The sequence below is a fragment of the Corylus avellana genome, chromosome 4, assembly GCF_965113065.1.
Source record: "Corylus avellana chromosome 4, dhCorAvel1.hap1.2, whole genome shotgun sequence".
Lineage (NCBI taxonomy): Eukaryota > Viridiplantae > Streptophyta > Magnoliopsida > Fagales > Betulaceae > Corylus > Corylus avellana.
The window spans coordinates 21,034,489-21,048,003 of NC_142493.1; the positions used below are offsets into that span (position 1 = coordinate 21,034,489).

Genomic DNA, 13,515 nt, shown 5'->3' on the forward strand with positions numbered 1-13,515 from the left:
CTCACATAAATATTTTCATATATTATTGAGTTAGAAACTTTCTGACTTTGGCATCGGAGTGTCCCCGGTTCCCCGGGGACCCCTTGACAATATTATTTTTTTGTAGTGATTTGGAGTACACGACGACGTATTGAAGACCCCGAAGAAAGCACATCCACCGTGTTGAAAACTGTTCTAACAGTTTGGCGCCGTGGGAACGATTATCCGTTTCTAATAAAATAAAAAAATTCATCACGGTGTTAACAGGCATTCCGGCGACAACCCACCGGAAGTACTTGCCGATTTGCGTTGTCCATAGCAAATTTGCACAAATCCGCATTTCAGATTTACGTTCACTGCTTCAAGTGAAATCACGTCCAGTCCAACACCAAACCAGATCGCCGGTCGCACATCTCTGCAAATTGCCGGTCACGCTACTGCCGGAGACCTATCGGCAACCTCCAAACCAGACCTGCACCACTGCTGCCGAAGACTCGCAGCACCTCCAAACCAGACCTGCACCACTGCTGCCGAAGACCCGCAGCACCTCCAAATCACGACCAGACCGCCGCTGCCGGAGCCCTGACCCGCGGAGCCCAAATCCGCACCAGCCAAGCCGGCGACCCACTGCTGCCGATCCTCCAAACCGGACTGCCGGAGCCCAACCCGCAACGCCTCGTCCGTGAACACCGACCCACTGCTACCGGAGATCCGCGGCGTCGCCGATCTCTAGACTGCAGCACTGCCGGAACCTCCACCAGCGTGACCGCCGTTCGCCAATCCACCCAAGCCGGAGCTGCTTCACGGCCCAGACTGCCGGAGATCCAAGCGCCGTCCAGATCGCACCTCCGATTCCAGGGACTCCGATTTGCCACCATCGCCAGTTTTTACTGCCTTCACGACCATTGAACCCGAGTCAATATCGGGTATATCTGCTGCACGTTGGGTGAATTTGGAAAAGAGAATTGGCATTTGGCAACAGGTTTTTCTTATTCAGTTTATATTCCTGTCCTGGTTTTGGAATAGCTTATCCTGATTTAAGTTCATATTCCTATTCTGGTTTAGGAATAGCTTATCCTGATTTAAGTTTATATTCTTATTCTGGTTTAAGAATAGATTATCTTGATTTAAGCTTATATTCCTATTCTAGCTTAGGAATAGGCTATTCTGGTTTAAATTCCAAATTTGGTTTTGATTGGTTGTGAGAATAAGGTAATTCTTATTCCAAATTATTACATTTTGGGGATACTCTATCACGGATAAGAAGAAAAGGAAGAAGCAAAAAGGAAGAAAAATTCTGCCATGGTGGCTACGCGAACGGAAATGGCCAACCATGTTGGTCCATTGGTCCAGCCTAATTCGAAACCGGTCAACCACGCCGGCCAGATCAACCCTGTTGATCCCATAGTTCAGCAGAGACCGGTTCAACACAACATACCTCCCCGTCGATCGGAAATGGGAGATCCTGAACGCTTTGCGGCAATGGCAGCACAAATCGAAGCCCTGACACGGCAAAACGCAGAACTCCGTCTACGAGTATCAGAGCAGTCTCATCGCAAGGAAACCCGTGGTAGGCGGGACGAAGAAGAGCACAATAGCCGTGTTGGCACTCATAATCAACCAAGAAGAGGACACCACGAAGAGAACTTCAAGCAGCATGCAAGTCGAAACGAGGAAAATCGGGTGAATGATAGCAAAATCAGTGGTACCCAAGATAGACATGACGAACTCAACAGGAGGATGGCAGAGTTTGACAAGAGGTTCACCAACCTGGAGATGGAGCGAAAGAATAAAGGGAAGGACACCTTCGTGGAGAAGATGTTGCAGGGAACCAGTTCACCTTTTTCCCCACGTGTGGAGGAATATAGGTTGCCTGAAAAATTCAAAGCTCCTCCTATGATGAGTTACAATGGGGTCGGAGATCCAGTTGAACACTTGGAAGATTTTCGGTCACATGTGTGCCTCCTTGGCATCCCAGACGAGGTGGCTTGCAGGGTCTTCCCTCTCACTTTATCAGGAAGTGCCCGAAACTGGTTCAGGAAGCTGCCCCCGAGCTCAGTCGACAAATTTGAAGATCTAGGTCGGGTATTCTTAACTCAGTTTATGACTTCACGGATCCGGAAGAAACCACCATCCTATTTGCTGACTCTGAAGCAGCGCAATGATGAAACCTTGAAGCAATTCATAACTCGATTCAACCTAGAGAAGACAGAAATTGAAGAACCCTCAGATGACCTGATATACTCGGCAATTTATCATGGGCTCTTGACCAAAGAACCGGTGATGAGGAAAATGGCACGAAAACCACCGAGCAATCTACAAGAATTGATGAGCAAGGTACAAGAGTTCATCAATGAGGCTGATGTTCTAGAGGCAATAGATAGCACGAGACATCCGGGGCAAAAAGAAGATAAAAACAAGGAAGACTACTTCCGGGATTGGGTGTAGCAGTGACAGGAAATAGCAAGGAACGCGGAGCATTTGAAGAAGTACTATCAGTAGTACGCCCAGAGTTTGGTTTATTTGTGCTTTTATGCTTTTATTATTTGATTGTCTTTCAATAATAAATTTGATTTGAATAAAGAGTAATGCTAATTTAAGCATCGGAGTGTCCTCGGTCCTCCGAGGACCTCCTTTGACAATTACTCTTTGGTAGACAGGACAAGGAGAAAACCTTGGACAAAAACAATGAGCTACTTCGAGGTGAAAGGTGAGCAAAGGTTAATCTATTGAAAGATTCATATATCATGGTTGTAAATTATTCTGCAGGTTAAAGCTTAGTTTGTCAAGCGGGATTCAATGAAGAACCGGGTATATCACCCCCGGATATTTGAAAGAAGAAATGGGTATATCACCCCCATATATTTCAAAGAAGAACTGGATATGTCACAACCGAAGACAAGGAGAAAACCTTGGACAAAAACAAGAATAGGGAGACAACCCTCTAAAACAAGGACAAGGAGAAAACCTTGGGCAAAAACGGGGACAAGGAGAAAAGCTTGGGCAAAAACAAGAATAGGGAGACAACCCTCTAAAACAAGGACAAGGAGAAAACCTTGGGCAAAAACGAGGACAAGGAGAAAAGCTTGGGCAAAAACAAGAATAGGGAGACAACCCTCTAAAACAAGGACAAGGAGAAAACCTTGGGCAAAAACGAGGACAAGGAGAAAACCTTGGGCAAAAACAAGAATAGGGAGACAACCCTCTAAAATAAGGACAAGGAGACGACCTTGGGTAAAAACAATTAACGGGAGACAACCCGGTAAAAAACAAGGAGCTACGCCGAGGCGAACGGGGAATAAAGGCATTTGTGAGAGAATCGGGCATGATCCTCGGGTGTCTCAAGGATATAATAGGCTTAACCCCCGGGCAAAGGAAAGAGTTGAGGGGTACTCGTGGCAACAAGGAGAAAACCTTGGACAAAAACAAGAAATCACCCCAAGGCGAACGGGGAACAAAGGTATCTCGGAACTAGGATGGGTTTAACCCCGGGCAAAGGATAGAGCTGGGGGGTGCTCCCAAAAACTCAGGCGATGCCAAAAACAGAGCTGAAGAGCTCTAACTAACGAGCTCAAAGTACACTCACTAGGGAGACACGAGTCTCGGACAAGGTTAAACAACAAGCCACCAGAAGGCTTTGACTAAATTCCCATTACCCAAGTACCTTGGCTAAGGGAATTGGGGGGTAACTGTTGGGAATAAATTCACCCTACAAGCCCACCAAATTCTGGGCCCAATGGCCAAGGATAGGCCCATGAATATTAATTAAATAGTAAGGACTATTTAATTAATTGATAGTCTTATATTCCAATTAGGATAATATTGGAATAAAGACGTCCTACTTATCTCTAGAAGATGACAACTTAAGATTATCTTTACATAATATATGTTGAATGTTTATCTTTACATGATAGCTGTTGAGTTTTATCTCAACTCTGGACTCTCAAACCAATTCAAATAAGAAGATCCAGTCCAAGTCTACTTCATCTCCCCGAGCCTATAAATAGGCCCTTACACAAGGTACTAAAGGAGCTTGAATCTTATATACTGAAATATTCTCACATAAATATTCTCACATATTATTGAGTGAGAAACTTTCTAACTTTGGTATCGGAGTGTCCCCGGTTCTCCGGGGACCCCCTTGACAATATTATTTTTTTGTAGTTATTTGGAGTGCACGACGACGTATTGAAGACCCCGAAGAAAGCGCATCCACCGTGTTGAAAACTGTTCTAACAGCAATAATGTTTCTTATTGTACTAAGTAAGACCATAAGTATCTCTCATTGATATGTGCTTCTTGTGATTGATAATATACCAAGTAATGACCAAAATTTGAGTGGTATATATGTACATATGCCTCACTTTTTTCTTTTAAATTATTTTAACGTATGGTCGTGATATCAAATGTTGGCACTTATTAGATGCTATGAGTGTATGTGTAAGTGTTGTGTTTTACATTAATAAAATTAAAAAATAAATAAATAAATAAAAATAAAAATGAATAAGTTAATAGTTAATATACTTAAACATGAATTTAAACTCATTAGCTCCACCTTTTGGGTTAGAGTGGTGTTAAATATGTATATTAGTTTAGTCTTGGTGGAGTTATTACGTGATTCTTTCCCTAACAATTGATATCAAAGTTATAGTTAGCTTCCGCTTAAACGAGTGTCTTGGGCTTTGATGCGTTTGGTGATGGCTCTGGGAGCAAAGTTGTGTTTCGTGGGTCACAATTAGTGTAATTCGTGTATGCGTGACACTATTGGAATTGTAAAGGGATTAATGAGTAATTTGGTAAATGTGAAAGAGACTTACACGTAAAGAGGGAGATTTTATTGTTAGTGCAAGTGTGAGTATTGTATCTCACAACGAGAAAATAAATAAAAAATAAAAATAAAAATAAAAACTATATATGTATATATATTATAGTAGTGGACTTCCTAACTATTAGCAATTGGACTTTAATATACCCATAGTGAAGCTAGTTCATATAATACCAAGAGTTGTATCTCTTGGATATGTAACTTCCATAACCAAGAGTTGTGTCTCTTGGTTGGTTATCAATAACCCATGGGATGAAAGTTAAAATCAGATTATTCATTCAATTATTTCAGAATTCGAAATTGTGAATCTCTCTTAATTCTCTCTTCTGTTCTCCATCAAATAGCATTTAGGTTGTGTGGATATGTGTTTTGTTCTTATAATAAAATATCACCGTTGAGTTCTTTCAAATCTGTACGTGAAAAGCATCACTATACGTTATAGCACACTAACCAAATATCCTTATTAATTTGTGAGTTCTAGATGAACTTTCTTACCTAGAACTCTATGTTTTTATGTTTATGTTTTTCCAACACTAACCCTAAGTGAATCTCTCTCTCTCTCTAAGACTTAAATAATATCTTGCATGGGAAATCCCTATATAGGTAACGTGTCTCCAAATACCCATCACTCAAAATAAAATACTTGGGAAATCAAATTTAATCGTACAAAACACGTTAGGCAGAACTAATACTCCACTTTTAGCTAATGATGGGTCATCAACTCACCTACTCAATACGGATGATGATCATGTACCATAATGCGTCTATCATGTATGATGTATGATGTATGATGTATGTGTATCCTTTTAATTACAAATTTCTTATAACATCATGATTTATTACATTAATTAATTAGCAGTTTATTATAATTTGATGCATGGAAACTTATAAAGTGGTTGTTGATCAACCACACCTTATCTCCTTAAGTATTTGCTTCAGTCTCCCTAAAAAGCAGATTGAATGATGCAAACACTTAGGACTCATAATTTATGATCATATATATATATATATATATATATATATGCGACTGCCTACGTACCCAAACAAATTAAACCCAACAAATTGGATGACCAATAAAAGATCTTGTCATATGATTCTTGCTACGGTTGCCAACCAAACCCACTTTATAAATTACAATTTATGGAAATTAAATGAAGAAATGTTTGTCAAACGACAACGTACGTCGTCGACCAAACACTACTTGGCAAACATATCAACTTCGGAGAAGTCGTAAAAGTCAGCAGTCAATGGTCCAATTTGGCCAAAACCTTCAAGCAAATTGTTGTCTTTTTTGGACTCCCTCTTCTTCCCGTACGTACAAACTTGTGGACTTGGATAAATATTATGATAATTGATTAATTAATACCCCTTTAAGTGATATGCATAATTACAGATATATAAAAGCTTCTTCCTTAAAGGAAAATGCTTTAAACGTTTTAATTATCACAAAAGCTTTACGTAGTAATTGATTGAGTTACACGATTATATATATATATATATATATATATTCAGTCCAAAAAAGAACCTATATAATATAATAAAATATAACCAAACATTAGCACGTTGAATTGTGTGATTAGTAATTATATACTAAACTTAATTGGGGTTGATGACCCAATTAAGCAACATTATGATGACCTGATCAACTCAAGTAATTAGCGAATTGTGAAAGACAATATTTATATATGGCTGAAAATATTCTTATAGAATGTAACCACCTTTTCACGTTATAAAAAATTTGACTTGCAATTTATTTCCGATCGAGAACACAATGCTAACATAACAGTTTCAAATTTAAGTGTTGATTAAAATTGTCACATCAATATTATAAAATAATTATAAAATAAAAATATAATTTTTAACCATTCGCTTTCAAATAAAAAAAAGATGAGTACATGATAAAAAAATAAAATAAAATAAAATAATTGGGGCCCATCCATCAACATGGAAGCCTAAATCACTACCCAAAAAAGAAAAAATTATTGTACCCTGGCCCAGTAACAGCTCCACTTACATGTAAGTCATAAGTGCATAAATAAAATAAAAAGAAAGAGATATTGTATACAACTGAGAAAACAAAGACAACTTCTCATTTTCTACTTATAATAAAAAATAAAAAATCTTCTCATTTGCTGAAGGAGAAGGTAGCAATCAAGTACTCCCTTCACTGGATAATACTTTTTTCAAGTAGACTTACATTTTAAGAGTTTTCTTTTGTTGCTTTTCATGCACTACATGGATACATCAAGTGAAGAGCATGCATATATGACAAATATGAATTTTATATATATATATGAATTTTATATATATATATATATATATATATATATATATATCAATTAGATTTAAGGGTTAAATACCTCAAACCTTCCTAGGGTTTACCAACTTTATTTTTTTTTTTTTTGGGTTTCATTTTTATCATAGGACCTCCCTAGGGTTTTGATAAAGGACCAATTTAGTCCATCCGTTAGTTGACCGTTAAGATTGACACGTGGCACCTATTTAATTTTTAAAATTTTTTTAAATAAAAAAAATGTATTTATTTTTTTTTAGAAAAAGAAAAAGAAAAAGAAAAAACTGGGAGTGGCCAAGCCATCCCCTTGGGCTCAAGGGGGTGGCCGAGCCACCCCCAGTGGGTACTGGGGGTGGTTTCGACCACCCCCTTGAGCCCAAGGGGTGGCCGAGCCACCCCCATCCGGCCATATGGGGGTGGCCTGGCCACCCCCCATGGCCAAAGGGGGTGGCCGAGCCACCCCAAATGGCCAAGAGCCACCCCCAATTTTTTTTTTTTAAAAAAAAAAATTAAATATGTGCCACGTGTCAGCATCTGATTGGTCCACGTGTCAGTCCTAACAATCAACTAACAGATGGACTAACTTGGTCCTTTATCAAAACCCTAGGAAGGTCCTGTGATAAAAATGAAACCCCAAGGATAAAAATAAAGTTACTAAACCCCATGGAATATTTGGTATTTAACCCTAGATTTAAATTATAAAATATTATTGAAAATATAAAAGAAAAATGACCTCTGAAGAGTGCAGACCAATGAAGTAACAAGACGAAAGACAAACACTGAAACAGGGAAAAACATTGCGCAGAAGTGAAACAAAAGCCAAAGTAAATTTAATAAATAAAAGTGAAACAAAAGCATGAGAAACTGTGAAAGACTCCGTGGCAATCTAAACGGAAATAACGGTGTTTAGTGAAAAGGGACGATCCTGGCACCCGCGAACTTCCCGTTGAAACTTGGAATCTCTCTCTCTCTCTCTCTCTCTGTGTTACAGGACATAAAATAGGGAACACCCACGTTTGCATTTTGCGCGCACAGAGCCAGAGCCAGAGACACAGAGATTAAAGAGAGATTAAAGAGAGATTAATAGTTATCCGTAAATGTAAAAATTTGGGCTTATAAATTGGGTTGCGACAAGGGCATCACTCAATCTCTTGCTTCATTCCAAAACAGAGATTTCCTACAAAACATATAGATAAAGATTAAAAAAGAAAAGAAAAGAGAGAGCTTTCTTTGCTTCAAGAATATACGATTCCCATCTTGTAAGTCTCTTCTTTCTTCATTTCCTTTGTATCTTTTAAGTTAAAATTCCTTTCCTTGTGCTGATGCCTCTGCCTTTAAGCTCTTGGTTTGAGAAAGGCTGCTCTCTTTTTCTATGCAATTGGGTGATCATTTTCCCTCTCTTTTTCTATTTTTTCTCTGTTCCCTTTTCTGGGTACTTTCTCCTCCTTGTTTTTCATGCCTTGGAATGTTTTTGGAGATGCTTTCTTTATTGGGTTTCTTTTATTTTCTGTGTTTTGGTAGCCTGTTTCGTTTAAGACATCTGTTGTTCCTAAACATACTTCACTTTGGCAAATTTTTTCCCTTTCTTCCCTCCTTCAATTTTTGTTTTCATGGTCACCATTTGTTCAATCTTCTCATGAACCTGAATCATTTGCTTCTCGGCAGCCTCTCCTTTTGTACAAACGATTTGAGGGGTCTAGTTTTTCTGAATGAAAAAAAAAAAAAAAAAAAAAAAAAAAAAAAGTCTTCTTTTTCTTTTTTTTTTTTTCAAATTTCTTCTTCTAATTGCTTGCTCTGTTTTTAACTATAAAGGTCTCAATTTTCAGGAGTTCTGCTAAAGGAAAAGAGCTTGTTCAAGGAGTTTTTAAATATAAGTTCATAGTTTCCTTGGAACTTTTTTGAATTTAATTTGGTGGATGTTGAGAAATTGAAGATGGGGGATCACTTTGTGTTGCTGGTGGATCGTTTGCTCACAGAGTCCACGTTAGAAGCTGCAATTGAGAGCAGAAACCGGTCCATGCAAGCTACATCCTCAGCAGTTGATGAGAAGAAAATCGATAACCCTTCCAAGAAGGTGGATTATGGAAATATATCATCTCCCGGGAAATTGGTGGAATGCAGGATATGCCAGGATGAAGATGAGGATTCAAATATGGAGACGCCCTGCTCTTGCTGTGGCAGCTTGAAGGTCGGTTGGATTCTCCTCTAATCTTAACCTTTTTATTGGTTTTTTAATCTCGCTTTTTCATTGCAATGGATTTGGTAGGTAGATAGAAGTTTTGAATTTTTTTGTATGGAAAAGTGAAAATATTTTGTTTTGAAGTAAATTTTTTATTTGAATAGTAATAAATAAAAGTTATTGAAAATGTTAGGAACTTGAAAAAAATGAAATTTTGACGTGTCCATTGCCAAACAAGGCTTTAAGTCTTTTTAACTGTGAGACGAAAGACAAAAAGAAAAAAAGAACTTATATTAACCTTTTGATGAATCTAAGGAACCATTGCTTCAATACACTAAAATTGTATTACTTGATCATCTTAAAAGAATCTAGATGCATTACCCCTTTAAATAAGCAACAATGCAAAGTCAATAATGCAGTCTGCTACAAAAAACCAGAATAATTCTAGTGGAAAATACAAGGTCATTAGAAAGGAAGTCAAATTATTTGAAAATGATGCCACCATTTTTGAAATGTTCGAAGCTCATCATTTTTTGTCATAATTTTCTCTATTGGAAACAAACTTGGTGGTGTTTGATAACCCTTTTTAAGAAAGTTTTTTTTTTTTTTTTTGGTGTGTTTTGGTTGAGAAAGTGTTTTACCCTTCATTGTATACTGGCATCCTACTCATTCCTTTTATGTTCTTCATATTGGTGTGTACATTACTAGAATTCTTATAATGTATCTGCTGACTTATAAATTCCCATTACCTTTCTGCATCTGAACGCAATATCTGAGTGTCAAATCCGAAACTTTATGTAATGAGAATTCTTATCATATATCTGGCATTTAGTGCGAAATATCGTCGTCATATTCATTGAATTTCCCCTTCAGGAGTTATGTTTTGTGAGATCCTTGGTCATATATATTTGTTTCCTAATTTTGCAGTATGCCCACCGCAAGTGTGTACAGAGGTGGTGTGATGAGAAGGGTGACACCACATGTGAGATATGCCACCAGGTGCTGCTTTATGATCTTTCTAGTTATGCTTCTGTGTAGTGTAAATTCACTTTAACATCACTCTTAGTTTGGATCATTGCATCACAGATCTTGATATTATGCATGAATCACTACAAAACTTAGCTATTTATTAAGATAATTCTTGAATTTCAGCAATTTAACCCTGGTTATACTGCTCCTCCACCGCTGTTTCAACTCGGGCGTGTTCCAATGAACTTCAGGTGAGCTTTCTATAAACTTCCTGATCTATTTTTCACTGCCTCTTTATCTAGAATGTAGATTTTTATTTTTATTTTTTTCTACTTCAACTTCACCAATGTGCTCCTATGCTGGCTTTACCAGGGGAAATTGGGAGATATCTAGAAGGAACTTGAATAGTAGTCCCCGCATTATAGCAATGGTTTCAACTAACCCTAATTTCCTGAATCCTGACTATGATGAGTACTCAGCTACTACTACAAGAAGTTTGATATGTTGCCGTTCAGTTGCTTTCATCGTAATCTCTCTCTCTCTCTCTCTCTCTCTCTCGTTCTCATATCCAAAAGTTTAAGCCGATAGGAATGAGTGAATTTAATCGCTTTGTCCAATCTCATTTGCTTCCTATGTTGCAGTTTATGGTTCTTCTGACTTTACGGCATACGCTTCCCCTCATAATAAATGGAAACAATGAGTACTCTTTCCCACTGTCTATTGTAAGATAATTGGCTTGCTAATTCTTTTCATGGGGACAAAGATAAACCTCTCTGCAGAATGATGAAAGCTTTTCTTCTTTGCAGTTGCTACTTCTACGAACTGCTGGGATTGTTCTTCCAATCTATGTCATAGTGAGAGCAGTAACTTCTCTTCAGCGACGCCGACATCCACCAGTAAGTTCATTTTTCTGGTGTTAAAAGTTCACTGAAATCATGAACCATCTATAACTCAAATGCTCATTGAAGTTAACTCATCAATTAGGAGCCTTCCATTTCATCATTAACTTCATCAGATGATGATGAAACTGAGCATTCAACACAGCAGCCCCAGCCTCATATGATTCATGTACAGGTTTAGCCGGTGCAAATGGAAGCGATGGCGTCGACTTGTTTAGCCATATCTACCAATCTTTATATAGTTCTTGTTTCAAGGAGAATACTAGAAATCAGTTCAAGAAATGAAAAGAAAAATGGAAATTGGGATCTTGGACAAGTGTGGAGGAATTCTAGTCCCTTGTTTCACATTGTTTGAATACCTTATACAGCCAGAAAAGTATCCCAGTGTATAAACCAAAAAATATACCAGAAAAGAAAAAGGAAAAAACAAGCCAAGCTATTAAAGGTGAAGTACTTGTATATGTCTAACTGTAAATACCAAGTTTGCATTTATGGCCAATACTGTATTGATTATTGAATAGATGCATGTTAATGGAGCAAGAGAAGATGGGTTATTGGTTTGCTTCAATATCTTTTTTTATCATTTTACTTGCATTGTTTCTTTATCAATGGCACAACATGGCTAAAGATTTATCTTAGTGTCTCCTATGGAATCCTCATCATAGGAGACTCTAAGATGACCTTTCCTCCTTCCCACCACCTCTGCCTTCTCTATCCCTCTTCCTCTTCGCTTCTCCCCCTACCCTCTAGCCTCTGTCTTTTTCTCTTTTACTTAATGTAACTGTCTATCTTGCTTGTAAAAATAAAAAGGGTAATAAATCTTAAGTAAAAGCTCTTTATGTGATCACTCCCTCAATTTTTAAAAATTGATTTTCACTGCTTAGATTTGTCGCAAATTTGAAATGGGTCATTCTGTGTGTTTCTGTTTCAATAAAATAATGTCGGTTAGTACCATCTCAAAACCCCCTGGGGTAGCCACTTGCCACTATTGGGGTGGCAAGGGGGTGTCCCCCACCCCTCCATCTCTGGGGATGAGGGGGTAGCCACAACCATTTGTTTTGGTGTGGTCAAAGCAGCCACCCTTTTGCTTGGGGAGTTGGTGCACATGCCACTCCCAGGAGGCAATCCAAGAGTTGGCCACCTGCGGTAGAAGTGGGGAATCTCTTTTTAAAAGTTGTTTTTTTCACCAAAAATTATATATTCTATTTTCTAAGAAAATAAAATATATATTATTTCTATTTGACATGACAAAATAATGACATTAACGGACGTCGCTCAATTGTATGGATACCACACGAAATGACCTATTTTAAATAGGTGACAAATTTATGCAGTGAAAATTAATTTTGAAAAACCGAGGGAGTAATCACAAAATGCACATTTAGGCAGTGCTTTGTTATGCATTTACCCAAATAAAAAAATCTCTATTCTTGTGACTTGAAATTATACCCACTCACGTGACATGATTTTTGAAAAAAAAAAAAAAAAATTATTTTGCAATGCGTCCACCAACATGATATCGTCCAGTGGATCCAAATATCATCTCAACAATTCTTTGTGCTTGTGCAGTACTACATTTGTTGGGTGCAATACTTGAGGTATTATCTGAGCGTTCATTTTAAAATCAAATTGTAACAGCAAATAAAATAAAATAAATGGTAGTTGTTAGAAAGGGTGGTTTTCTTGGCCACGAGAATAGTTCGGCTACTCCTAATACTCTTTTGACCAAGGCAATGGTTCAGCCACTTGTAACAGCTAGTTTGAAAGTAGCTGAATTACCCTCTTGACCAAGGGTAACAACTAGTTTGAAAGTAGCTGAATAGCCTGAATTACCCCCTTAACCAAGGGAGTGGTTCAACCATCCTGATGGTTAATTTGAGGTGATTAAACCACTCCTTTGACCACAATAATAGTTTGGCCACCCCCAATACTGTTGGCCAAGAGGTGGTTTGGCCACCCCTAATGACCGGTTTGGAGGTGACCAAACCACTCCTTTGGACACGAGGGTAGTTCGGCCACTTCTAATGCCCAATTGGAAAATGGTGATTCTACCAACCTGATAGCCAATTTGAGGTGGCCAAACAACTCCCTTGACCACAAGAGTGATTCAACCACCCTTAATGACCGATTTGGAGGCGGCCAAATCACCCTATTGGACACGGGGGTGGTTCAACAACTCCCAATGGCCAATTTGAAAATGGTGGTTCTACCTCCCTTTATAGCGGTTTAGGAGTGGTCGAACCACCTCCAATGACCAATTTGAGGGTGACCAAACCACTCCCTTGTCAAAGGAAATGGTTTGACCACTCCTATTAACCAGATTTAGGGTGGTCGAACTACCACTTTGGCCAAAAGATTCCCTCAGTCACAG

At 38.3% G+C, this 13,515-nt stretch overlaps 1 protein-coding gene across 4 annotated transcripts; it reads left to right on the plus strand.

Moving 5' to 3' along the window:
- Nucleotides 1-8,228: 8,228 nt before the first annotated feature.
- Nucleotides 8,229-11,689, plus strand: LOC132177356 (RING/FYVE/PHD zinc finger superfamily protein). 4 transcript variants are annotated; one of them, XM_059589632.2, is made up of 8 exons: nt 8,229-8,356; nt 8,910-9,285; nt 10,204-10,275; nt 10,429-10,496; nt 10,618-10,771; nt 10,887-10,967; nt 11,052-11,141; nt 11,230-11,689. In XM_059589632.2, the coding sequence occupies exons 2-8, from the start codon at nt 9,031-9,033 to the stop codon at nt 11,323-11,325; spliced, it is 816 nt and encodes a 271-aa protein (XP_059445615.1). In that variant the 5' UTR covers nt 8,229-8,356; nt 8,910-9,030; the 3' UTR covers nt 11,326-11,689. The 4 variants fall into 4 exon arrangements, with proteins under 4 accessions (XP_059445615.1, XP_059445613.1, XP_088371471.1 ...); XM_059589630.2 differs by having other exon boundaries at nt 8,924-9,285; XM_088515345.1 differs by having other exon boundaries at nt 8,924-9,285; nt 11,320-11,689.
- The last annotated feature ends 1,826 nt before the right edge of the window (nt 11,690-13,515 follow it).

What these genes read in the sequence shown, in the direction of transcription:
- LOC132177356 (XM_059589632.2), top strand. Translation starts at nt 9,031, where the DNA reads ATGGGGGATCACTTTGTGTTGCTGGTGGATCGTTTGCTCACAGAGTCC. An exon ending in CGTGTTCCAATGAACTTCAG is followed by an intron (nt 10,497 to 10,617) that starts GTGAGCTTTCTA and finishes TGGCTTTACCAG; the next exon opens with GGGAAATTGGGAGATATCTA. An exon ending in ACTCTTTCCCACTGTCTATT is followed by an intron (nt 10,968 to 11,051) that starts GTAAGATAATTG and finishes TCTTCTTTGCAG; the next exon opens with TTGCTACTTCTACGAACTGC.